The 27,031-nt window shown below is 35.4% G+C and overlaps 4 protein-coding genes across 4 annotated transcripts; 2 read left to right on the forward strand and 2 right to left on the reverse strand.

The window, feature by feature from the left end:
• Nucleotides 1-2,539: 2,539 nt before the first annotated feature.
• Nucleotides 2,540-3,806, reverse strand: LOC130735612 (F-box/kelch-repeat protein At3g23880-like). Its single transcript, XM_057587542.1, has one exon. It carries the CDS (start codon nucleotides 3,717-3,719, stop codon nucleotides 2,562-2,564), a length of 1,158 nt encoding a protein of 385 aa, XP_057443525.1. The 5' UTR covers nucleotides 3,720-3,806; the 3' UTR covers nucleotides 2,540-2,561.
• A 5,749-nt stretch (nucleotides 3,807-9,555) lies between these two features.
• LOC130735613 (F-box/kelch-repeat protein At3g06240-like) lies at nucleotides 9,556-10,925 on the reverse strand. The gene has a single exon (XM_057587543.1). The coding sequence runs from the start codon at nucleotides 10,797-10,799 to the stop codon at nucleotides 9,645-9,647; it is 1,155 nt and encodes a 384-aa protein (XP_057443526.1). The 5' UTR covers nucleotides 10,800-10,925; the 3' UTR covers nucleotides 9,556-9,644.
• A 609-nt stretch (nucleotides 10,926-11,534) lies between these two features.
• LOC130735614 (putative germin-like protein 2-1) lies at nucleotides 11,535-12,802 on the forward strand. Its single transcript, XM_057587544.1, has 2 exons — nucleotides 11,535-11,722; nucleotides 12,118-12,802. Exons 1-2 carry the CDS (start codon nucleotides 11,605-11,607, stop codon nucleotides 12,660-12,662), a joined length of 663 nt encoding a protein of 220 aa, XP_057443527.1. The 5' UTR covers nucleotides 11,535-11,604; the 3' UTR covers nucleotides 12,663-12,802.
• A 4,144-nt stretch (nucleotides 12,803-16,946) lies between these two features.
• Nucleotides 16,947-17,826, forward strand: LOC130735615 (cyclin-dependent protein kinase inhibitor SMR6-like). The gene has a single exon (XM_057587545.1). It carries the CDS (start codon nucleotides 17,173-17,175, stop codon nucleotides 17,491-17,493), a length of 321 nt encoding a protein of 106 aa, XP_057443528.1. The 5' UTR covers nucleotides 16,947-17,172; the 3' UTR covers nucleotides 17,494-17,826.
• Nucleotides 17,827-27,031: the final 9,205 nt, after the last annotated feature.

Consider the following 27,031-nt stretch of genomic DNA (forward strand, 5'->3'; position numbering starts at 1 on the left):
TTCGCTAGCTGTTTATTTTCTACACACAAAATTAAAAGTTCGCCCTGTACAAATAGAAGCAAAATAATGTTTTTTAAAATGAAGCCAAAGAAGCAAGAGAAGACAAATGTATCTCTACAAAATAGTGATTGATTGATTTTTGTCCCTCAAAAAAGTTTTCCTTGAAATGCATCCTCAATTTCTGAAAATACACCTTGAAAAAAAGTAATTTTGAAGATAGTTTTCTTAGTAATTTTCAGTTATCAAAAATTATATTTTTAGTCATCAAATGATGAATTTTTGAGTAAAATGATGAATTTTCAAATAAGATGATGACTTCCTAAAATTAGGAATAAGATTATAAATCTGTGATTTTTGGGTGGAGGAGAAAATCTAGTTTTATAGCTTAATTAAGATTTTAGTCCTTTTAAAATTATAAAAAATGGTTTTAGTGACTCAAGTGACACGTGACTTATCATGTTAGTATGCATCATAAGCTCCTACCGAACATGTAAGTAAGTCACCAGAGTTTATTTTTCAACGAGGACTAAAACGAAAATATCTCCACAAACATACGTTTTTACTACTTTGCTCTAAAAAGATACAAAAACTAAACTTTACTATTAATACAAGAACCAAAAACATATTAACCCAAAAATTATCATAAAAATAAATTTTATGTATAGTTAAAAATTATTATAAATGAATTGTTTTGATATATTTGAGGGACTAAATAGTAATTATAAATCAAACTTATTTTTTTTATTATTTAATTTTTTATCATCTCTCTTCGTTTTCTCTCATTTCAAATAATTTAGAAATTGTTTCATTTTCCACGAAATGATTCATTCACACCTCATCTTTCATCTCATTTTCAATTATTTTTCTTGCTATCTCTCTACATTTCATGTCACATCACTTAGAGCATCTCCAATGATAAGATCTTATTTTGGGACTTAACTCACTTTTTGTAGGTCCAGACTACCACATAAGATTTAAGACACTCATAAGATCCCCATGCACATTTCACACCAACAAGGCTTTGTCGCAAATACGGATTTCATCATAGCCAATTAATAGTTCTTCCTTGGTTGTGCATGCTGATGACTCAAGAGTCAATTTGTGTTGGAATGTCTAAACCATCATCAAGTTATTTACACACTTTATTCACAAAACTTCACTCCATAATTTTCCACAAGATTTTCACACTACCACGACATCCAAAACCATTTTTCCAAAGTAGTAATCAAACAAAAATTAAGAGTTCAACCGAACCTCCGCAGGCATTTCAAAAATGGTTGATGAGAATCAAGAACCGGTCATTCTAGAGAAACCGGAGGAGCAACAACGGCACCTGCATCATGAAAATGGAAGAGGTAAAGAAGAATGAAGAATCGCTTAGAGGGATAAATGAGGAAATGGTGCGATGAAGTGATGTCGCGGGGTGAAGAACAAGAAGAAAAAATCATCATGAAGGAGATGAAGTTGATAAAGCCTTGTCTCTGGTATGGATTTGATCCTTTCTTGATAAGATTTGCTTTTCTTACCTTAGCTTAGCTTATGTGTTGACTCTAATAATTTTTTCATATATAGCATATTATCCATTTTTGTATAGTGCGAGTATATTTCTATAGTCAAATCATTTGGAGCTCGTTGTGTTGTCGTCCTAGGATGATATTGTATCCTTCATTCCCCTTTAGCAAACTAATTCATCATATAGAAACACAACCTAGAAAAATAGAATTCATATACATCAACATTAGAATCTATTAAGCAAACTTAAAACCACAAATTAGATTCGAATACCAATCGCACTTATGCTAAGTCGCCCTTGTCGTAGCCCTTAATCCTGAATACCACTTTGGCAAACAAATTCATATCTATATGATGCGTCTATTAAAAACAAAACAAACATATCTAGTAAAATAAAGCTCATACAAATTAGCATTCAAAATATGTCATGTGAAATATAACTTACAAATTAGATGGCTTATAAAAAAATATCAAATCGGCATACCAACAGATCTAGCGTAAGATAGTGGATGCAATGGGAGCACGACAGTGGAGCGGCATGCAGAAATTGAGCGACAATAGTGGGCTGACACACAAAAATTGGGCGACAGACTAGAGTGGAAGTGGTACAATGACGAGGAAGTTGGGAAAAGACGCAGTGGTGAGGACAATATTAAATTCAAATGCTTGAGGAAAGAAGGACATGATGGACAATCTAAGTTTGAACCATTTCTTGGTCAAGAGTTTAGTTCAACTCATAAGGTCTACAAGTTTTATCATGCATATGCAACATATGTGGTTTTGGAGTCTGAATTGGTCAAGTGTTTTGTTCTAGGAATGATGGATCGATTACATTCTGCACCCTTTAAGAGTTGGTTGTGGGGCTAATTTGAAGATTAAGAGTCAACCATCAGGAAAACTTAAAAGTTCTTTTAAAAAAAGCTAAGAAAACTTAAATTTCATCAATATTGTATATCACAATAATGCAAATAAAAAGAGAAACATCATTCTAAAAGGCATACATGATATTACACAACTGCATTCTTCTTGTTTGTTCTTGTCACACATTTTCAGCTTGCTAGTTCTCTACCACCAATAACAGGGAGTGAAAGCAGAGACTCTGTATACATGGTCAGGGAAACATAAGGATATTCATCATAAGAGTGATGCTCTAGTAGCTGTCCTTTGTCATTATACTTCACCAGTCCTTTATCACCATCTGTTCCAACAATGTCACCACTTTTTGTAGAGCATATTGGGGAAAAGTATTGAGTGGGAATTTCACTAAAAGATACAACAAGAGTAATAACCCAAGATGACTGCACTTTGTACCTCTCCATCACCCATATATTAACTGTATCATCCTCTTCATGATGAACCCACAGACTTAGAAGCCCTCTAAATACCCACAATTCATAATTTATTGCTTCCTGCTCAAAATCATCTGGCAGTGGTATCTCAGAAACTCTCCTTTCAATTAAATCAAATGCAATAATATGATTCACCACTGTATCATGATGAAAAGCCACCCAATGAATAGCATTATTCAAGAGCGACCCAACTCTAGGATCACATCCGTTCCAATAAAAACCGGCATTCATATAATGGGTATCCTTGATTTCTTTCCATACATTAGCTCTCAATGAGAAAAACTCCAAATGTTTTAACAAATCAGCTGTGTTTCTTTCATAGGATGCTAGAACAACCAAATAGTCATCTTGTGATGGGTCATACCCAAAACCATATAGGTAGGCATGCACATTGGATGCAATAGGTGAACAAGGTATTTGATTGTGAACACCGGTGGATGGATTCCAAAGAAATATATTTGCGTTACAATGCAGAAGCAGAAACCCTCTACACGAACCAACAATGCCAAGACTAGAATAAGATGATGGAGGAAGCTGCAGAAAATTAAGTTTTACTGTAGTGGAAGCAGAAGAATTAAGAGACAGTGCATCATGATCTAAGTCTACAGATCGAGTTCCTGGAGCAGAATTTGCTATGAACAAAAGCTTGTGGGTGGGTGTGGTGGCAGCAAGTTTAAAATTTGATTCTGCAAAGTGGGGATCAGAGATGAGTGAAAGCCATGACTTACAAACGCATTTGAAACGCACAATGGACTTTACTGGCAGCCTCAACAATATCTGAATTATCAATTCCTCAGGCAGATTGAGGGTCCTTTTATTCATGTTTACTAGTCCATTGCTGCTACTGTTTCTCATCATTTTGGTGCACTTGATGACTTTGTAGCTTCAAGTCTGAAATGTTATAACTTTATATAGAGATAGGATAAAGCAACGTTGCCTCTTCAATCTTCCTATATGGACATGATCAACAATCAACATTCAATAGTATTGATCTTTTAAAAGCATTGTCAAAAATTATCTCAGTTATCAAAATAATATATTGTATGATATGTTAACTCCATATTTCCATAAAAGAAATATCCAACAACGCTTGGAAAAAATATGATAAATGCCATAAAATGTGTGGGTTACTAGAATGACAATCTCAACAAGTTTAACAATATTATGTTACACTCTAGATAACTAATTTAACCTTGAATCAAGCATCTCCAAAACATATACTTCATGCTAGTCAAAAGAAAACAAATCCATATACATCAAACATGATCTTTCTAGATTCTCCTAACATTTTCTAAGGACGTACAAACCATCAATAAGTCACAAGAATGAGTGATCATAATTACAACTTTGAGGAAAATCACTCACATGAATTCATAGTTCCAAGGGTAACTTTCTTTGCCATCTTGATTCTTAATTTTGTAAATGTGATTTCTATTCACTTAAATTATAATTGTTATTTTTTTTCGAACGCAAAATATTATATTGATGAGGATAAGATTGTCAGAGATATACAACCCTCATCCAAAATGGATAAAAATCAGCAAAACCCAAAACAACCCGACCTAGCAAAGAATAACCCCCAAAGTCAGGCAAAGAAGAGAATTCCCCATAACCAAAAATCAAAAACCCTAAAGCACCCACCACCACCCACTCCTACCCTAAGAAAAGTATCCGAGCATTGATCAGGAAAGCAATTTGAAAGGCGGCTACCCTAAATTGTAATCACTATAAGAATAAATATCAGGATAAACCACTCATGCAAGATCTACCTGAATAAATTGATTCTAAAAGAATTTGGGGCCATCAAATAACAAATTTGAGTCTAAAAGTCATACATAATGTCTGTGATACCAAATGCAAGATCTAAATGATAATTCATATATGATTATAGAAAACCAAATATATAAAATCTGATTTTGCACCTGTAGAGAATTGAAAATGTGGGGGATCTACGTCGAAAGTCGTCTTGCTTTGATCTCTGAATCTTGCAATAGTGTATAGATAAGGGCTTTCACTGTATGTCTCACTCTCCTTAGGAGAGAGTTGCAGCGCCGTAAGTTTTCATGACCACGAAGGAGAACAATCGAGATAACCCTATCTCCTTCCTTATATGGGCCTATCCTGAATGGATCACTTAAATCGTCAAGTGGGTTTACGTAAGAACCCCTTCCCAAAGTATAACACCCCTAATTTTATACACTATAAAGTAACATATATTTAAATTGACGTGTAAAAAGAAAGAATCATAATTGTGTTGAAATACTTAAATACTAAAAATTGAGTGGACAAATAAATTTATTTTTAATAATTCTTTCAAAACTACATTATCAGAGTCATGAAAATAATTTAAGGACTCCTTATACACGTGGGACCTATATTGTGACCATGATCCGACTACCTGACGTGTCTCTAACTAACTACATATGATCCTGCGTACATGACACATACTCCCGTCTACTATCTGGAATGTCTCAAGCAAGTTGCTTTCTTTTTCTGAAAAAAAAAAAACATGAAAGTAAAGGAATGAGAATTTTACAATTCTCAGTGATAACAATATCCACTCCAAAAACAAGAAAAACTTACATAAACGTAAATTAAGTAGTTATATCAGCGGTAAACATTTCAAAAATAACTACTAGCTTCACCAATGAAAATAACATAGTTAAATCTCTTTCAAATTAAAGGTCATTCTTTAATTCATTGTTATCACTTGTTTTTCTTGGCCCTTCGACCACTTTTGCATATTCCAACTGCGGCTTAGAGCTCTATCCGAATGCAAGGGCGTCCCCTTGCCTAGGAACCTGTGTTCCAGGAACTATGCAACTAGATCACCTCAACTGCTGGAGGATCATTTCACTTAAAGTGTTTTAATTAAACATTTTATACTTAAGTCTTAACACCCAGAATTTGCCTTTCCACTGGAACGACCTTTGAGTATCTAGGTTTACCCTGCAGTATTGTTCTTAAATAACATTCGAGATTTACCTATACTGGTTATCTTAATGTCACCAAGTTTGCCCCGCAATGTTACATGATCTCTTAAATGATATCATATAAGTCAAATTAGGAAAATACAAAGTTTAAAATATGAAACTAAAACAACGGAGAAATCGTCTATGACCATTTTCATTTCAGGTAAAACAATTAAATAGTAATAAACTTAACTTTAAAGTAATCAGAGAGAGGCGGTAGAGCCAACCATTTAAAGGCATAGAAATATAACAACAAGTTATATTCACTAACAAAAGAGAATAAATAGATCAAAATAGTAATTATAAGGTAGACAAAGTTAAATAAAATTGACATGGATAAAAGAGAGTATATGTAATCATAAAATTAAAGTTGAATATACATAATTAAAAATGGCTAGACATACTTATAAAATTATAGAGTAGATTTAATTAAAAGGAGTAGATATAGTTATCACCTTATAATTTATCTTCCCCTTTCTTTCATCTTTTCCCCCTCCTTCTTCTTTTCTTCTTCCTTAACTCTCATTTTCTTTCTTTTACGTGACTCTCTCTCTCATTACTTTTTAACCAACTTGATATCTATTATTTGTTTTCTCTCATCTCTCATTGCACTCACACACCAATATTCTTGTGAGGTTGCTGATGGTATATCCCCCTCCTTCTTAAGCCTATTTATAGGCAAATTTCAAATCATGCACTAAGTCCACGTTTCCTTCTTCAACAATTTATCTAGAGATATTTTTCTAAACTAATGATTATAAGTCACACCCGTCCATCCACGTGGCATCTCATCATTTTCTTTTACTTAAATCAAAGATTTTTATCTTGTAAACCATGCTAAGCTACCCACGTAGCCTAAGAGGCAAGATAATTGTCTAAAGATTCATATTTACCACACCCACGTGGTTCATTAGTTTCATAGAGCTATATGGTGCATACTGCATAGTATACTTCCTCTTCCATCTATTATATTTTTCACTTATTTCTCTTTTATTCCTATATCTCTTATGTGAATGAGGTATATTAATGTGAATTTATTTATCTATTAAAGTTAAGGTTTTCTTTTAAACTAATATTATTTTAATCAAAGATATTTTACAAAACTAGATCTTTCTCTATGAACCCATTACATGTCACAAACGTGGCCTTTTATAAGGTAAAATGTAATATTCTAATCAAAGATAATTTACACACTAAACATATTTTTTTTCATATTAATATTTAACATATTTAGATATTTAATATTTTGTAATTTAATTAAAGGGTTTCTTACTTATTTTTAATTAATTAAAAAATTGTATCATGTTGAGCTAACTTTCAAGACCTAAAAATATAACTATTTAATTAATTTAATGTTAAGGCTTTACATAATCTTTTGAAAGCTATTATTATTATTATCATTATTTTTAAATGGGGATGTTACACAAAGCATGAATTGGTATGTTTTGTCCAAAAAAAATCTAACTGATTGCAGCCCACACAAACTAATAAATAACTAAATTTACAATGCGCACTTTGCATGGTAGGTAATTTTACTCTATTTTTTAGTGTAGCAAATGTTGAATTTACATATTTTATTCTCTCATTTTTCTTTTTATTCTCTTTTCATTTTTCCTCGATTTTGAATAATTTTAAAATCATCCCATTTTCTTCCTAACATGTGAGTTGGATGGGGAAGGTCTAGAGATGAATCCTTGGAGGATGCAATCTATTTTTCCGATGTACCAAAAAATTTATATTTCCTCTTTTATTCTTTCCTCTTATGTTCAACCATGCATCTTCCTCGTCTCTTACATCCTAACAAGCTTTAATTTGAGCCCTTTGATTCTTGCAAATGATTTAGGATTTTGAAATATACACACTTAACTATTTATTCAGTTTCAATTCCACTTCTTCCCATTTCTATGTACTTTTTATATCACCTCACATCATATCTCAAGTTACAATTATTCACACTTTCTCTTCATGTACAGTTCACTTTCTATCTATCTTTTTTTCAATTGTATAGTCCATAACATCTTTTACTTTGTTCTTCTTATCTCCTTTTTCCCCACTCAATTTACTCTTGAAAATTAAAATAGAGTGTGAAATTTTTTCTATCCTCATATCTCTCATTCCTTGTCATTTATTTACATCTCTTTCATGGGGTGTGAGAGAGAATACAGTGTGAGTGGATTATTAATTTATTATTAAATATAGTTTTATTTCTCTTCAACGAGGCTTTGTCGCAAAGACGGATTTCATCATAACCAATTAATAGTACTTCTTCCTTGGTTGTGCATACTCATGACTCAAGAGTCATATTGTGTTGGAATGTCTAAACCATCATCAGGTTATTTACACACCTCATTAACAAAACTTCACTCCTTAATTTTCCACAAGATGTTCACACTACCACGACAACCAAAACCATTTTTCAAGAGTAGTAACCAAACAAAAGTTAAGATCTCGAGAGAACCTCCGCATGCATTTCAAGAATGGTTGATGAGAATCAAGAACCGGTCAATCTAGAGATCCCGGAGGAGCAACAACAACACCTTCATCATGAAAATGGAAGAGGTTGAAAAGAATGAAGAATCGCTTAGAGGGATAAATGAGGAAATGGTGCGATGAAGTGATGTCGGAGGGTGAAGAACAAGAAGAAAAAATCATCATGAAGGAGCTGAAGTTGATAAAGCCTTGTCTCTGATGTGGATTTGATCCTTCTTGATAAGATTTCATTTCCTTAGCTTAGCTTATGCTTTAGCTCTAATCTCTTTCCATATATTGCATATTATCTATTTTTGTATAGTGCGAGTATATTTCTATAATCAAATCATTTGGAGCTCGTTGTGTTGCCGTCCAAGGATAAGATTATATCCTTTGTTCCACTTAAGCAAACTAATTCATAATATAGAAACACAACCTAGCAAAATAGAATTCATATAAATCAACATAAGATCTATTAAGCAAACTAAAAACCAGAAATTAGATTCGAATAACAATAGCACCTGTACTAAGTCACCCTTGTCGTAGCCCTTAATCCTGAATTCCACTTTGGCAAACAAATCCATATCTATACGATGCGTCTATTACAAACAAAACAAACAAAATCTAGTAAACTATAACTCATACAAATTAGCATTCAAAATATGTCATGTGAAATATAACTTACAAAAATTAGATGGCTTATAAAAAAAATCAGATCGGCATACAAACAGATCTAGCGTAAGATAATGGATGCAATGGGATGGCGCGACAGTGGAGCGACATGCAGAAATTGGGCGACAATAATGGGGTGGCGCACAAAAGTTGAGCGAAAGACTGGAGTGTGAGTGGAACAATGACGAGGAAGTGGGCAAGAGACGCAGTGGTGAGGACATTATTAATTTCAAATGCTTGAGAAAAGAAGGAGATGACTATAAGTTTGAACCATTTCTAGGTCAAGAGTTTAGTTCAGCATATGAAGTCTACCAGTTTTATCATGCATATGAAGCATATGTGAGTTTTGGAGTCATAATTGGTCAAGTGTTTGGTTCTAGGAATGATGGATCGATCACCATCCGCCGATGTGTGTGCTCGAAAGAAGGGTTCCAGCACCCTTCAAGAGTTGGTTGTGGGGCTTATTTGAAGATTCAGAGTCAACCATTAGGAAAACTTAAAAGTTATTTAAAAAAAAAAGTTAAGAAAACTTAAATTTCATCAATATTGTATATCACAATAATGCAAATAAAAAGAGAAACCTCATTCTAAAAAGGCATACATGATATTACACAACCGCATTCTTCTTGTTTGTTCTTGTCACACATTTTCAGCTTGCTAGTGCTAGTTCTCAATCACCAACAACAGGGAGTGAAAGCAGAGACTCTGTATACATGACTAGGGAAACATAAGGATATTCATCATAAGAGTGATGCTCTAGTAGCTGTCCTTTGTCATTATACTTCACCAGTCCTTTATCACCATCTGTTCCAACAATGTCACCATTTTTCGTAGAGCATATTGGGGAAAAGTATTGAGTGGGAATTTCACCAAAAGATACAACAAGAGTAATAACCCAAGATGACTGAACTTTGTACCTCTCCATCACCCATATATTAACTGTATCGTCCTCTTCCGGATGAACCCACAGACTTAGAAGCCCTCTAAATACCCACAAATCATAATCTATTGGTTCATGCTCAAAATCATCTGGCAGAGGTATCTCAGAAACTCTCTTTTCAATTAAATCAAATGCAACAATAAGATCCACCAATGTATCATGATGAAAAGCCACCCAATGAATAGAATTATTCAAGAGCGACCCTACTTTAGGATCACCACCACCACCGTTCCAATAAAAACCAGCATTCATATAAGGCAAATGAGTATCCTCAATTTCTTTCCATGTATTAGCTCTCAATGAGAAAAACTCCAAATGGGTCAAAAAATCAGTTGTATTTCTTTCATATGATGCTAGAGCAACCAAATAGTCATCTTGTGACGGGTCATACCCAAAACCATATAGGAAGGCATTCACATTGGATGCAATAGGTGAACAAAGTATTTGATTGTGAACACCGGTGGATGGATTCCAAAGAAATAGATTTGTGTTACAATTCAGAAGCAGAAACCCTCTACACGAACCAACAATGCTAAGACTAAAATAAGATGATGGAGGAAGCTGCAGAAAATTAAGTTTTATCGTAGTGGAAGCAGAAGAATTAAGAGACATTGCATCATGATCTAAGTCTATAGATTGAGTTTCCGGAGCAGAATTTGCTATGAACAAGAGCCTGTGGGTGGGTGTGGTGGCAGCAAGTTTAAAATTTGATTCTGCAAAGTGGGGATCAGAGATTAGTGAAAGCCATGACTTACACACGCACTTGAAGCGCACAAGGGACTTTACTGGCAGCCTCAACAGGATCTGAATTATCAATTCTTCAGGCAGATTGAGGGTCTTTTTCTTCATGTTTACTAGTCCTCTGCTGCTACTGTTTCTCTTCATTTTGGTGCACTTGATCACTTTGTAGCATCAAGGCTGAAATGTTATAGTTTTATATAAAGATAGGAGAAAGAAACGTTGCCTCTTCCTTCTCTTGTACTCTTCCTTCTTTTGCACTCTTCCTATATGGACATGATCAACGGTCAACATTCAATAGTATGAGTCACAAGCATTATATACCATAAAAAGTTATTCGTAAGTCAACAAAAATTAAATATTCTTCAAATAATGTGTTACATTCGGCACATTCAAATACTCTTGCAGGATGAAGAGTTATATATATATATATATATATGTTTGGGAGTTGGATGAAGAGCGCAAAGTGAGAAGATAACTCTCTTACTTAACTCTTTACCACCATAATGTGACGTTTATTATATGAGAAGAGAGAGATTCAACTTCTAACATTAACAAGCTTCATGTTCAATTAGGACTCACCAATTATAAATCCAAACAACTAATCTTTAGTTAATTGACTACATCAATCAGTTGATTTGATCAGACAAGTTATAAAAATGTTCCGTGTATCAGGTAATTAATGTTGAGAAAGGAAGAATAATAGGTAGCCTCTGCAGTTGTTGAAGAAAAATTGATCCGATGTCCAACTAATTAAAAATTTATTAGGAACCGTATTAACTAAGACTTATTACTAGGTCTTTTAATGTACTATTGTATAAGTAAAAAACATGGACTAGTTCAATGCCTCCTACTTATAAATAGATCTTGTTAGCATTTCTAAGTTCTCACCCCTCATAAACAAACGTACACCAGCAATTATACAACAAAAGAGTTACTAAAACATAACAATATGAAGGCTGGTTTCTTGATCCTTGCTGCCTTATTGGCTTTAACATCTTCTTCCTCTGCCTTTGATCCTAGCCCTCTGCAGGACTTTTGTGTGGCTATCAATGACACCAAAAGCGGTGGTACGTATAATGTACTTTTAGCACGTTTTGTTCAGTTTCTCTTTTCTCAAAATCAATTCTGAACCAGAAGCTACTCAATGATGTTTTTCCCCACAATTAGCTCTTGATTTAGAATAAATTGTAGAACAACTTCTAAGCGTGCATTTATCACTCAATCTATTTTTACATTACAACATAAGTCCATATTACATGCATATTGGGCTAAGAGAAAATTACAATAGTGAACTTGAACACAACATTTTTCACTCAAACTTTAAGATATTAAGTGTATGAATCATTTTATTGATATATATACTGTTCAACACTTTACTTTTTTCTAATGTAAGACTTTTTTACTCACTTGGCATCCCAACAATATGAAAAGTACATGATTTGTCTTATAACTTTGATTGCAGTGTTTGTGAATGGAAAGTTTTGCAAGGATCCAACACGTGCTACTCCAAATGATTTTTTCTTCTCAGTGAAAGAGGGAAACACATCCAATCCACTTGGTTCCAAAGTGACTCCTGTTGCTGTCACTGAGATACCTGGACTTAACACTCTTGGCATCTCCCTTGCTCGCGTTGATTTTGCACCTAAAGGCTTAAATCCTCCACACTTTCACCCTAGAGGCACTGAGATCCTAATAGTGTTGGAGGGCACTCTGTATGTTGGTTTTGTCACATCCAACCCAGAAAACCGTCTCATCACAAAAGTGCTCAATAAAGGAGATGTGTTTGTGTTCCCAATTGGTCTCATTCACTTCCAATTGAATGTTGGTTATGGAAATGCTGCTGCTATTGCTGGACTTAGCAGCCAGAACCCCGGAGTTACAACAATTGCTAATGCTGTGTTTGGCTCTGATCCAAGCATCTCTTCACAAGTTCTCACCAAGGCTTTTCAAGTAGACAAGAATGTAGTGGATTATCTTCAAAAGCAATTCTGGTGGGATAACAATTAGAATATATATATATATATAGCAAGTTGTCATGTGTGCTTGAATAATCACTAAAATTATCTGAATTGTTAGCTTTGTTGTTGCATTTAGGACCATATATATTTGAGTAATCACTAATGTTGGATGTACCTTATAATATTCAATTATACATACTTGAATAAAAAAAGTTATTTTTTACATTCTTCTTTATTTTTCGCTGTTTATTTTCTACACACAAAATTAAAAGTTCTCCCCGTACGTTATTGAAATAGAAGCAACAGAACTAAGACAGAGGCATCTCTACAAAATAGTGGTTGATTGATTTTTATCCCTCGAAAAAGTTTTCTATGCATCCTTAAATTCTGAAAATACTCATGCATGTTTGAGTAACTGGAAATACCAATACCTTAAAAAAAAAGTAAATTTTAAGATCACTTTCGGGTGATGAATTTTTTAGTAAAATGATGTATTTTCAGATAATAGGAATAAGATTATGAATTGGTGAATTTTGGGTGGAGAGATAGTTTTATAGGTTAATTAAGTTTTAAGTTACTCTAAAATTAGAAAAAAAAAATGGTTTCAATCACTCAACGGACAACTCACATATCATGTCAGCATGCCTCATAAGCTATGGCCGGGACATGGAGATATTTCTTTATGTTTTTTTTTTAACTCAAATAGCATGATATAAATTAAGCGGGCAAAGATGCCAAACAATCAGAGTCAACAAAACGGATAGCGCCAGGCGGAACCTCCTCCACCCAGACAGATTCGTCATAGGTGGAAGCGTTCCTAGCTAAATAATCCGCCACAGAATTACCTGAGCGTCTAGTAAAAGTAAAAATAGCATAATCAAAATGCAAACTAAGCCTACGACAATCACTAATGATAGTAGTCAAATAGTTCCTCCCAGCTACTCCTGTCCTCCAAGCCTTGAATAGTTGTAAACAATCAACCTCAAAAATCACTTGTCGGAACCCCAAGTCAATAGCTAGTGACATAGCCCAACGGAGACATGAAGCTTCAGCAAGAAGAGACGATAAAACAGAGCAAGAAGATGATGTTGCAGAAGTCATGACCTCCCCACTCGAGTTCCGCGCCACCATGCCTAGATCCACATCCGTTGGAGCTCGAAAGGATGCATCACAATTAATCTTGATCTGGTCCAATGCTGGCCTCTTCCAAACAGCAGCCACCTGACGCGACTGGGGATGAGAAACCACTCCAATCGCAGCACTAGCGAGAGCCCCAACCTTCTGAGTAAGCCGATTGATGCTCACATGTTGCTGGTTAAAAAAACTCCGGTTCCTAGCCTCCCATAGCTGGTATAGCACACACTGGACCATGGCCACCACTTCTTCATCATCAATCCGCAGAATGTCTCCCCAAAACTGATGGAACGCCGGGTACCTCTTCACCCGCAAAGCTAGCGGAGACCCATACCAGACAGCTACAACAATCGGGCAGCGAAGGAAAATATGCTCCACCATTTCCATGTCCTGGCCACAGAACCCGCAAGATGGATCAACATCCATGTGTCTCTGAAAAAGCTTGTCCCGCACTGGAAGAAAGCCACGAATAGCTCGCCACGCTGTCTCTTTGTACCTGGGAATAGCTGGGCTGGCCCAGAACTTCCTCCATAGGCTCGGGCACAAAGAAGAAGAAGTGGAAGAAGAAGGCTCCTTCTCAACAAACAACTCTCGAATCATTGAATAACCTACTTTTGAAGTGTAATGCCCATCAGCAGTGCTTGGCCAAAAGAGATTATCCTGACCTCCTCCCATACTCAACGGAATAGCTAGGATAGCACTAGCTGTAGTAGGATGAAAAACACCCTCAACTATATCTCTATTCCAACGACCCTGTCCAGAAACAAGCAAGTCAGAGACTTTAGATATCCTTGCCTCATGTGTTAGATCCTCTCTATAAATCAGAGGTGAACCCTGTGTCACCCACCTATCTTTCCACACATCAATGCTCTCACCATTTCCCACACGCAACATGGCCCTTTTCTCAAATAACCAGCTTGTTTTGAGAATGCTTGACCAAGCATAGCTTGGGCGATAGCCTCTCTTCACCCCCCAAATAGTACCATTACGGAAGTACACCGATTTATAAATTCTGGCTAGCAAAGACTCAGGCCTGGTGTAAATTCTCCACCAATTCTTCCCCACAAGAGCAATATTAAAAGATTTAAAATCCCGGAAGCCTAGGCCCCCTTGGACCTTGTTATTACACAAATTCTTCCAACTCGTCCAGTGTAAGCCACGCTTCGTGACATCGCCACCCCAGAAAAAACGGGCAATCATGCCATCAATATTTGCACAAAGGCCATCAGGTAAAACAAAGCAGGACATAACATAAGAAGGGATAGCTTGAGCTACAGATTTAATTAAAACCTCCCTTCCTGCCCTTGAAAGAAAACTTTCCTTCCACCCCTTAAGTTTTTTCCAAACTCGTTCCTTAACAAAATTAAATATTTGAGTCTTAGACTTACCAATGACAGTCGGCAGACCCAAGTACTTATCATAGCTTTCCACGGCCTTTACTCCCAATAGTTGTTTAAGCTCAATAAATCTCGGTTCAAGCACATTTCGGCTAACGGAAAGCATGGACTTGTCAAGGTTGACAACTTGCCCAGAAGCTTGCTCAAAGGTGGTAAGAATGTCTTTCAAACACTCTGCCTCAGCTACCTCTGCTCTAGCAAAAAGAATGCTATCATCAGCAAAAAGCAAATGAGATATCACAGGAGCAGACCTGGCAACCTTAATACCTCGAATGCTAGATGCCATAACAGCCTTATTAATTAAAGCAGAAAACACTTCACCACAAAGGATAAATAAATATGGTGACAACGGGTCACCTTGTCTCAATCCTCTTCTTGGGGAGAACACAGGTTGGGGGTTACCGTTCAACATAATTGAAAAAGAGACAGTTGAAACACAACTCATAATTAAGCTTACCCAACTTGTTGGGAATCCCATCTTTTGTAAAACTGCTTCCAGAAAGGACCATTCAATTCGGTCATAGGCTTTGGACATGTCCAATTCAGAGCCATGATGCCATTTCGGCCAGTAATACGCTTTTTCATAAAGTGAAAGCATTCATGTGCAATTAATGCATTATCTGTGATCAACCGCCCTGGAACAAATGCACTCTGGCTCTCACAAATCAGATCAAGTAAAATAATCTTAAGCCTATTCGCAATAGCTTTCGTAACGATTTTAAAGATAACATTGCACAAGCTTATAGACCTAAAGTGTGTAGCATGCTCAGATTTTTTTATTTTCGGAATAAGCATACTACTTTACTCCGATGCGAAATGAAAACTATATTTTATTACAAATACCAAAACGAAAGAAAAATGTATTTAACACAAAAAATTATCCTAAAGGAAACAAAATGTTAATGTATAGTTTAAAAATTATATATGTGAGGGGCTACATCATAATTATACATAACTTATTTTCATATCATCCAATTATGAAAGGTTTGTAATGCTTATATAAAAAATGAAGGCAAATTCTGTGGTACTCTGAATTTTTTTTGGGTACGGTACCTTGATTAGATGAAATTGTGAAATTGAATGACAGAGAAAGAGAGAAGATTAGACTTTTTAACTTTTGTTGGAATCTTAGACGTCATGCAGGTTGTTGTAGCTCTTTTTAAGTCAGAATCTAGTTGTGGAAGTGGAAAAGTATGCGATGTAAGAACAAGAGAGTTATTGACCACTATAAGGGTGAGATATGAAAATTTGTGTCTGGCGAACGACCAGATAATGAGATAATCTACTAAAATGCTCATGAATGATGGTGCTAGAGGCTTTTAGAAGTTAAAAAAAATTGGAGATAAAGAGGTTTTACATCATTTAAGGTACGGTTCCCTCATTTAAATTAAGGTACCACAACAAACACAAAAAATGAAAGGGGTGTAATTCACCGTAATATTATTCAATTATTCATAATAAAGGGGCCCACAGGTAATAAAGGTTCTCAAATTACACGTCATCAGCTGCTTAAACGACGTCGCATGACTTCTTCACTCTCTCCCCTCTCACGCGCCGGTCATCGTGCCCACTGTCTACACCACACCACCACCAACATCACTCCCTAGAAAACTATTCACTTAAACAAATAAATAAAAACTCAAAGGGCAAAACCGGAAATCCACACAACAAAACCAAAGGCGGGAAAAAGAGCCGTTGCAACCCAAAGCACTGAAAATTTGGCGCCAATCTTCTCCCTCTGCCCGTAAAATCACGGGCACCCACCCCTCTCTCTCTCTCTCTCACTTTCTTTTTAATCTTTCTCGGAAAATTTTCCTTTCCATTTTCCCACGAAAACTCAAACTCAAACTCAAAACCCCTTTTACTTCTTCTCTCCTCTCCTTCCTTCCCACCTTCTCACAAAGTTCAAACAACAACCCTTTTCTCTGATTCCTCCTTCTTCCTCTGATTCCATTGATTCTGATCCATACCCACTTTTCCTCTTTGCTGTTTTCATCAACCATAACCAAAACCTGCAAAATTTTCGACATGGGGTTTTCGAAGAAGGCGCAAGCAGAGACTGGTTTGGAATCTGAAGCCAAGAAATGGGTAATTGCTGGAATTTCAGTTCGGTCTCTGAAGCCGATAAACACCAAGCAGAGGGGGAAAGAGAATGACTGCGTTGAAGAGGAGGAGGAGGAGGCAGGGCGTTCGACGACGCCGACGGCGAAGGAGGCTAGGATACCGGAGAAGCTGCGGTGCCCTCCAGCGCCGAGGAAGAGACGACCTTCGAGGTGCAACAATTTCAGTGGTGTGAGGGAGTTCTTCACTCCTCCAGATTTGGAAACTGTGTTCAAGTGCCATGTATGAGTGGCTTTTGTGTGTGAGGAGCTTATTCAACTAACAGAAATTGCAGTGGTTACTTAATCATGGGGTTTTCTTCTGTACTCAGTGTTTGGCTCTCAAGTTCTAATACAAGAACCTGTGTATAGAGGGAAATTTGATACTATTTAGAAGTTAGTTAGAAAGTAGTAGTAGCACTTGAAGTTGTCTTTGTTTTGTTTTTAGTTTAGGGTAGTCTTTGTTTTGAACTTTTGATTTTACTTGTTTACTATGATTAGAGGCTATGTAGTATGTAGTGTTTTTTTTGTAATTTTTTTTCCGATTAATGAGAAGTTTTAGGTATTTTTGGTTTTAGTACTATTCAGAATTTGTCTGCCAATTCATGAGCTTGAGCCATGGCCAATGTGTGGTTTTGGGTTTGTGTGCTTTCTATGTGCAGTAGCAGGGTTAAGTGGTTAACACTTTGTTTTGTGAGCATTCAAAAGTATGATTTTTTTGGTTTCTCGGGTAACGATACTTGAGCAATTTTTAACCTTTTGAAGAACATGTAGTTAGTTTGTGTCATGTGTGCAATTTTTGTTTCCTTTTTTTGAGCTAGCTAGGTTGGTTCTATTGTTGTTACTTGCTCTGCTAGCTGAACACCTAACTGTTAGGTGAACTTGGAGTGTTGATGTTATGAACCAAAGTAGCTTAATCTTATCACCTAATAGTTCTAAGCCTTGTTTGTTTCACTTAGTCATTCACTGATATGAAACTAGCTAGGCATCTGGGCACTCTCACATGGCTGCCAAAGTTCAAGTTCTTAGTTTCACATGGCTACTGAAATTCAAGTTTAATGTTTTTGACAGCTAAAACTTTCAGAGTTAGTTAGCAAATGTAGCAAATTTTGATGAAATTGTGTAATACTCTAACATGCTGTGCTCTGCTCTCACAATCTTTGGAAGCTTTTTTTCTGATTCATTCTTTCTTTGTGTCACAAATTATCTGTACCTCCTATCCTTAGTTGCAGTCAAATCTCGTGATAAATAGCTGCATATTGCATTCACCAAAAAAAATATAGCTGCATATTGAATTTGTTTAAATTTTAAGATTTTTTAGGTTGTGTAAATATTGGGAACTCAATATTGAGTAAAATCACTATAGATTAAGTGGTCAAGTAATATTTTGATATGTGTTTAAGGAAATTTCAGTTCACATGTCAAAATAATTGTGGGTCACTTACGGCTAAGGTGATTTTACATCATATTTACCGAAAGAGATTTAGAAAGAAAGAAAAAAAAAACTTAAAATTTAAACAAATCAAACTAGCATCTCTAGTTACCCACTACCTTCAAAACATGACTTCATATATGCAACTCATTCAACTAAAGTTTCTAGTTACTCACTAGTTTCAAAACATAACTTCGAATATGCAACTCATCCAACTAAAACCTCTTGTTACCCTATAGCTTCAAACCATGACTTCGAGTATGCAAGGGTTGTGCAGGAAGTGAGCACAAAGAATTATAATTTCTTAAATTAACATCTCCAATTTCATTCCGTAGTAGCTTCTAGCATCCATCAACCAAATATGTACCTTGTGTTCACTTTCTCTTTTCTAAGGCAATATTGAATTTGTTTGAAAATCAGTAGCAATTTATTCCAATTTTTTTTATAATTTAAATGTGTTTTTACTCTTAGTATAACTTGTAATATCTTGTTTGTTCTTTGAATTTGAATTTTCATTGCAAAATAATTTAGCGGATTAATAGTCAAATTAGTCCCTGAGGTTGTAAGCGAATTTTATTTTAGTCTCTCTGAAAGAAAATGACATTCAGTGGCGGTTATTTACTTATTTTTACAATTATTGGCGGTTTCTAACCGCCACTAAACATCATTTTTTCTCAGAGTGATTAAAATCAAATTCAGCTTACAAACTCAGGGACTAATCTGACCATTAACCCAAAATTAGCCAAACAACAAATAATTAAAGAAAATGTCAAGGGATTTCCTCTCTCTCCGCGTTAAATTGCATCTTCTTACAATTTCTATCCTCTTCTTGGACCTCCTAGAATATTTTCAACTCAATATTTTTTCTCCACTAAGCCCCATTCCCAAAACACAAGCGTGTTAACACCATGCAGGGGTCAAAATGTTTAGCTAATTAGCCAAAAGTTTCCTTACACTTGTAAAAGAAAAATCTTTTCAATGGCTAAGATGCTGCACAAAGAAAATCTTTTTATTCAAATTAAAGCCGCACTCTCGCTTTAACCTTCTTCCATGCCCCTATGCACCCACCTTTGTTCTGCCTTGCACACTATGGCCAAAGTCAAGCCTCAGATTATTAAAAGAAAAACACTTATTTAGGCCTACTTATCAGAATCCTATGTGATTGCTACTGTTAAAAAAGAAATGGTTTTAATGAGAAAAAGTTTGGTTGTGACTCAAAATACACTAAACACTAGCATAGAGATAAAAATGCAAGAGAAATTTGAGATGAAAATTCAGACCTACTGCTTCAATTTCTCCTGATCATGCAGCCATACAAATATATGTTCATGGTAGCGGAAGCAGAAATTTGAAACTAAGGAGGTCAAAATTAAAGAATATAGTAGCCCTATAATAATTTATAGCTCACAAGTATATGTATACATGTAAAAAAATCAAAATTGAAAAGCTTGGAGCGCCTAGCATGGGTGAGTCCCCTCCCTTCGCCACTTATTATTAACTATTTAACTGGGCAAGTTAATTATTTTTTTATTGATGAGGCTACAAATATATTTGTTGGATTGAGGTAGAAAGAAAAAATGAATGAAAATGAGCTATAACGTATAATTAATGAATCAAAATCTCAACTAACGCCATTGACACTCAGTACATTTTAGGGCTATTGAGTATATTAGTCATTAGATATTCATGTGGATAAGAATTAAGATTTTGTGCATGTTCTTATCATGTACTAGAATTTCAAATAGTTTATGAAGTGGTCAGTATGCATTCTGCAACTTTTCATGACCAGGGGATTGTTTAAGAAAAAAGAGGATGATGATGATGATGATAATAGTGTTCACAGTTTGGTTTCACAGTTTACCTAATCTGTGGCTCTTGTATAATAAGAAAGTTTTCTAGGGATTAGGATCCTTTTAAGAAAGCACACAGTAAAGTTATATAGTAAGCTAAGGTCTTAATTTGTCACATTGTGGTCATTTTAGGATTGGGTAGGCAATGGGTTTGGATTTCTACTATGATGGCCTAAATGGGCACCACTTGATGCACTTTCTGATACGTGGGGAAAAAAATATTAATCTCATAGATATTACTTTTGACTTTGCCATTGCCTCATTCCAGGAAGCAACTTGTTGTTTAATGACATTTTGGTTTCTGCTATTTAGTTAAAAAAATAATTCTTAGTATATATCAAGCCAAATTAGTTAGCATGGCTAAATTTTAAACATTTTTTTTATAGCTTTGCAGCACAAATCGGTTGGCTGCCTGTCAAAATCATTTACCTTCATTTAAATTCCAATTAGGTCTACCAAATAGCTAGTGTCAATAATGTGATAGCAGTCACTGTATCTCTTAAAAGAATAGGCAAAAGCCAACAATTTGTGATTCTTTCCCTATCAAAGAAACATTAATAATTCTCAATTCTGCTTCCTCCATTGGAATCATCTTGTTTTCCAAAATGGAATTGTTAATTAATGGGAAAAAATAATATGCATTTAAATATATAAAGAGCGCGCAAATGCATTATATTGGTTTCATGTTAGATTTAAAAATTAAGTATGAAAATTATTCTCAACCCTTCTTACATTAACAACTTCAATTTGATTGAGTGATTTTGATATATGTACAAGGACGTCATCGGCACCTGCACACATAAACAAATGAACACGCTGCACCTGCCTAGATACTAGTTATTTTTTAAAATAGCTAATGGTCAAAATTAGTCCTTAATTTTATTAATGAATTTAATTTTAGTCATGTGGTAGAAAATAACGTGATGGTAAAAAACAACCCGTAATTATAAAAATGACCTCACTAAATATCATTTTTCGTTAAGAGACTAAATTTAGTCTCATTTATAAAATCGGAGACTAATTTAACTATAAACCTTTTTAAGAATTACACAAGGAATGGTTAATTAGAAATATTGTATATAATTATTTATGTATCTTCCTGAAGTTTGATTGGTTGATTCATTATATGTTTTCAGAAGCTTCTGTGATAAAGTGATTTAGAGTTAGGTCATTCTTGCCCTTGTTTTTCTAGTAAAAAAAGTTAAAGTTTCAAGATAAAATAATACTACTAAAAAATGCTAGTTAGCGCGACCTACAAATTGATGTTGCAGTGGATTTAGCAAGACTTAGCGTCAGCGTCATTAGGGGTGTTCATCGGATTGGATCGATCCAATTAAACCGACGAACCGAACCGAACCAACGCAATTGGATCGGTTTTTTTTGGTATTCGGTTTAAAACCGATCCAAACCAATAAAAACCAATGAAGATTGGTTCGGTTCACGGTTTGAAAAATTAAAATCCAATGAACCGATGAACCTAACCGATGATATATATTTATTTATAAAATTTGTATATATATATTTATTAAAGAAATGTTTTGAAGAAATATTGTTTATGTTAGACTTATTATGTTTTGTTTTCTATTATTAATTGGGTAATGTTTGTGTTTGCAACAAAAGCACCCTCTTATTGATTGAGAACTTTGATTGATTCATAATGGTACTAATATTAAACACTATTTTAAGCATTTCTACATTGTTAAGTACTTACGTTGTTGATTATGGATTTGTGATTAAACTATGATTGAGTTACTAATTTGTCGTTTTTATGCATTGTTAAGTTGTGAATTATATGTGATTGCTATATATTTAAAGTTGTGGTATTGATATTAACAAAAAAGAAGTTGTGAAACCGATGAACCAAACCGATCCAAACCGTTTATCATTGGTTCGGTTCGGTTCGGTTTTGAAAATATTTTAGCTAACAATGGATAGAAACCGAACCAATGAATTTTGATTGAATCAATTTTTGGTTTCACCTAAAACCGGTCCAAACCGAACCGTGAACACCTCTAGTCATGACTTATGTTAAAGGCTCAAAGCTAGCATGTATTGTCAGCCATGAGGACAATGCTATCGACCTTCTATTAGTGCATGTCAGTCTTATAGGTTGACTCTAACCTTAATGATTGGATAAAGTTTCATACACACCTCTCCTTTTAGACTATCTACAATGGTTTCAACATTCAACACCCTCAACACCCCACTTTTCATCTTCTCTCTCCAGTTCAACACTTCATTCAACTTTTACCCACTCCAATGGTTTTTCATTCAACACCCTACCCCCTACCCCACCACTTTTTTTATCTTATATTTTGATTTAATTTTATATTTTTCTTTTTATGATTTCATAAATTTAAAATTTGCAATAAAAATTAAATTAAATAAACGATTATCGATTTGGATGTGGATAATTGTTGGGATTTTGGTGGTTGGAATACTGATTTGGATGTTGATAGTCTGGATTTTGGTTGGAAGAATTCTGGGAGTTGAAATGGCTATTGTTGGGATCCATTTCAAAGCAAAGGTGATAATAGAAAGATAATAAGCTGAATAAGATGATGGAAAACTTGGTTTTTTTTTCTGTGTCCAAATCAAACAAACCAAGTCTCTATTTATAGAGAAAAAAAAATCATGAATTTTGGTATTTTTTTTATATTTTTTTAAATTTTTTTTTTCGAAATAATTGAGTTGGAAAGATTAGGATAAATGAAAATCGCCCGGACCAATCAGAACGAGACACGTGGCATTGGCGGTGCACTCTCTCTCTCCTGTCGCGCGTGCGTGGCACGCATCTGTCGGTGGCCAACCGAAGCGTGCCACGCGTCCCACTACGCAGCCCCCTTACCCCACCCTGACACATAACGCGCCTTGTCTGCACGTGTGTGGCACGCGCCTGGCGGTCACCAACCAGGGCGTGCCACGTGTCTCCGGATACCCCTTTAAACAAGTGTTGAAACTCTTCAACACTTCTCTCTCCCTTTCAACAATAAACTACCCCTTTCAACACCATTATACTACATTTTCAACATTAAACACATCATATTCAACACCATTGTAACCAGTCTTAGGTGGAGAGGTGGAATGAGGAGAGAGATAGGAAGAAAAGAAAAGGTAAGAGAGAGAAAGTATGAGATGTGATAGATGATAAAAAGAGAGAGATAGAAATAAAAAGATGTGAAAATGAAGTGTTTAAAAAAAGAGGTGTGTATATATCATTACTCTGTTTACAATATTTTAACAGTATAAATACCACATTTAACTTACAATCGATATGCATCAATATGAGAATACTCATATAATTCCTCTATATAGTGTTTCCCACTTATGCAAACAAATCATCAAAATATGAGAATATGCTTATAATTCCTATCAATAGTGCTTCCCCATTTGACCAAGAAGACAGTAAATGAGCAACATATGATCGGTAATCGGGCTTCATAATTCTTTATATGTATAATTTGAGAGATGTCATTTTCCAAATATTGCGCATCGTCTCTTTTCATATAGTGTAGAACTGTAGATGCATTTTTATAGCCAAATCATTTAGACCTCTTTGTGTTGTTGTCCAAGGACAAGGTTGTGTCCTTCGTTCCACTTTGACAGACAAATTCATAATATATAAAACTCATAAAAATCAACATTCAAATTATGTTAAGCAAACTAAACTCACAAATCAGATTAAAATACTAGTACTTGTGCTTAGATGCCCTTATCATCGCTCTTGATCATGAATTCCACTTCGGCAAACTAATTCATAACTTATGCTACTTCATACGTCTATCACAAACAGACACAACCTTAGCAAAGTAAAACTCATATAAATCAACATTTAACATATGTTAAGCAAAATAAAGCTCACAAATTAGATGGCTTATATAAAAAAATTGAATCAACATACAAGTCGATCCAACGAAAAGAAGTGGGTGTGTTGGGAGCGTGATAGTGGGACGACGCACGACAATTGGGCCGCAACAAGGGGAGGCGCGTGGAAATAGGCTAGGGTGATGCGTTGGAGTGGGACGACAATGTTTAATTGGGGCAACGACACATATGAAAGAAGGAGGTGAGTCTGGTGGTCGAGGGAAAAGGTGGGTGGCAGAGGAGGGAGGGGCGAAACAGGTGGCGTTGCGGGAGGGAAGGTGAGGGTTAGGAAGAAGTTGAGAGAGTGTGGAAGATAGTGATAGTGATAGAGGAGGAGGGAGAACAGGAGATCATAGCTTAGTCAACAGGAGGGTAAGGGTTGCCGGAGTAGGGTGAAGGGCGATAAAAAAATAGAGTAAATAAAAGGGTGGGACAAATAATAAGAAAAGAAAGAGGGAAAAAGGCTCATATAGAAAATGAGGCGGAGAAGCCCATGATGATTACGCTGACGCTAACTTTTGCGCCCATGAAATTTGTCGTACCCAGTTGAGATTGGCGTCAATGGGAGCCGACACTAAAGTGATCGATGAATGTAGCGTTAGCCTTCAGCCGTTGCTAATTGATGGTGGGCAGACACTACATTAACAAGTGATTTTTGCATTCGTTTGAACCGACGTCAGTTGATTAAAAGTCCAGGCTAAGTGGTGTTAGAGGGGCCCACGATTAGTGCAGACTGAGTTTTTTTTTACTAGTGCTGGTTGAGACAAAATTAGCCTCACCATCAAGGCCGACCCAATTTTGAACTCTAATTCAAACATTCCTTGTAGTGTAAGTGTGTTTGTGCATCGTTCATTTTCCAAGCTTTTAGTAGATTGAATTTTGTTTTTCAGTTAGCATAACTGAGCTATGTGGTGGTCAATAATGAAAAAGCTCTTAGCAAGTTCTTGGAGCAATGTCCTTAATCTATTCTCTTGTGGGGACCGAAGGGAAAGACATCCGAAGAGAAAAATACAAAGTTACAAGCCTCACAGGCACCTGCAATTGTAGAATAAAATCTTGTTCCCAACACGCAAGATAGGACAGACAGAACATCACCGATTGGTGCTTATAAGTCTGTGTCCCCAACGTCTATTGTTCTACAATAGTGGACATGCATGTGTATTGGTGTTTATGAGAAGGATTGGATGTTAATTTTCTCCTAATTAAGATTTCAATAGTGCTTTTGCTCTGGGAACTATTCTGGTTGAGGAAGTTGAAGTTCATCTTGGTTAGCAAATTGTGTGACTGTGTGAGTTTCTACATGTCAGGCTTAAAAGTGATGATTCGAAGAACAACTTTTGGTTCAAATTTGATTGTTCCAGTACAAAGTACTAGTTCAGTTCTAATTTATGTGCATAGTAATTTGCTGGTCTGGGGTTTCTATCATTGTACTGATCTGCAAAAATAAGAAGACAATTAATTTGAGCGCGCAGGTCATGATGCAATCGCAAACAAAAAGTAGTTTCCATCGGTTTTCTCCCATTGCTTTTTGCGTCGCTAGTTAGTAGCATTTCTCGAGTTGATGACTATGATGTTTGGCATCAGAGTGGGTTTATTGGGTGTTTAGCTGCAGCAGACAAAGGATGCTGAGTGCTGACACATAAAACCACTATATGTGTCGTGATGCTTGTTTAAATCATCTTTTAACTATGAGGTTAAACGTTTGATCATTACTCATAAAAATAAAGTATATTTTATAATGAGTTGTTTACTGTGTATAGAGGATTGTAGTTCGGGTTGTTAAACCCGCCCCCATTCATGGAAAAAAAACCTGTGATGGGAAAAAAAATGCTGACACATACTCATGTCATTTAAGGGCATTTATGATTTATGGCTCATGGACCAATTTATGGCTTGTGATTTTTTCTTATTATCTCAAGAATTGATCATTTGATCCAGAACCAGATGGAGAAAGTTTGCAAATTATCTCTTCCTTCCTTCCACATGACTTGCCGTACTTCACAGTTCAATAGCAGTATTCACATATCAGGCCCCACCTGAAGCATACCCTGTTTTTCAGCTGATGTCTCAGTGACTCCTTGTGAGATTGTAATTTTTTCGTTATGACCATACATTTTTTTCACATGAGATGTGAGATGTAATGTTTTGTTTGGTTTAAGAGTGAAGAGAAAGAAAGATCAAAGAAGATGAGAAAAATAATCGATTTTGTAGACTACCGATTGACATGATAGTAAAAAGAGAATGAGAGTTGATATAGTCTTTTTTTTTTGTCAATTTGATCTAGCCAAAAAGTAAATAAAATTTTTACCGGAGCGAAGTTGATAAATTAAGTGTCACACCTCATTCTCATTAATTTGGAGAGACCTAAAAAATATGATGAAACTCATCAACGCATCTCTCTCCACCTCTCTCTTATAAGTTATAATTAAACTCTCTCCATCGTTTTTCTCTCTTCTGAAAGTTATCTCTACCAAACATTGTCAAGCATTTGTCTTAATGGAGTTTAGTAAAATATATTAGAGTAAAAGTTAGTTAAAAGTAAAGTGTTATTAAAATGGAACTTTTGTTGGGCGGTGTTATGAAATTTAGTACACAAAATCTCATAATTAATTATCTTCAATATTGAAGTTACTCTCTTTTAT

The sequence above is a fragment of the Lotus japonicus genome, chromosome 2, assembly GCF_012489685.1.
Source record: "Lotus japonicus ecotype B-129 chromosome 2, LjGifu_v1.2".
NCBI classification, from domain to species: domain Eukaryota; kingdom Viridiplantae; phylum Streptophyta; class Magnoliopsida; order Fabales; family Fabaceae; genus Lotus; species Lotus japonicus.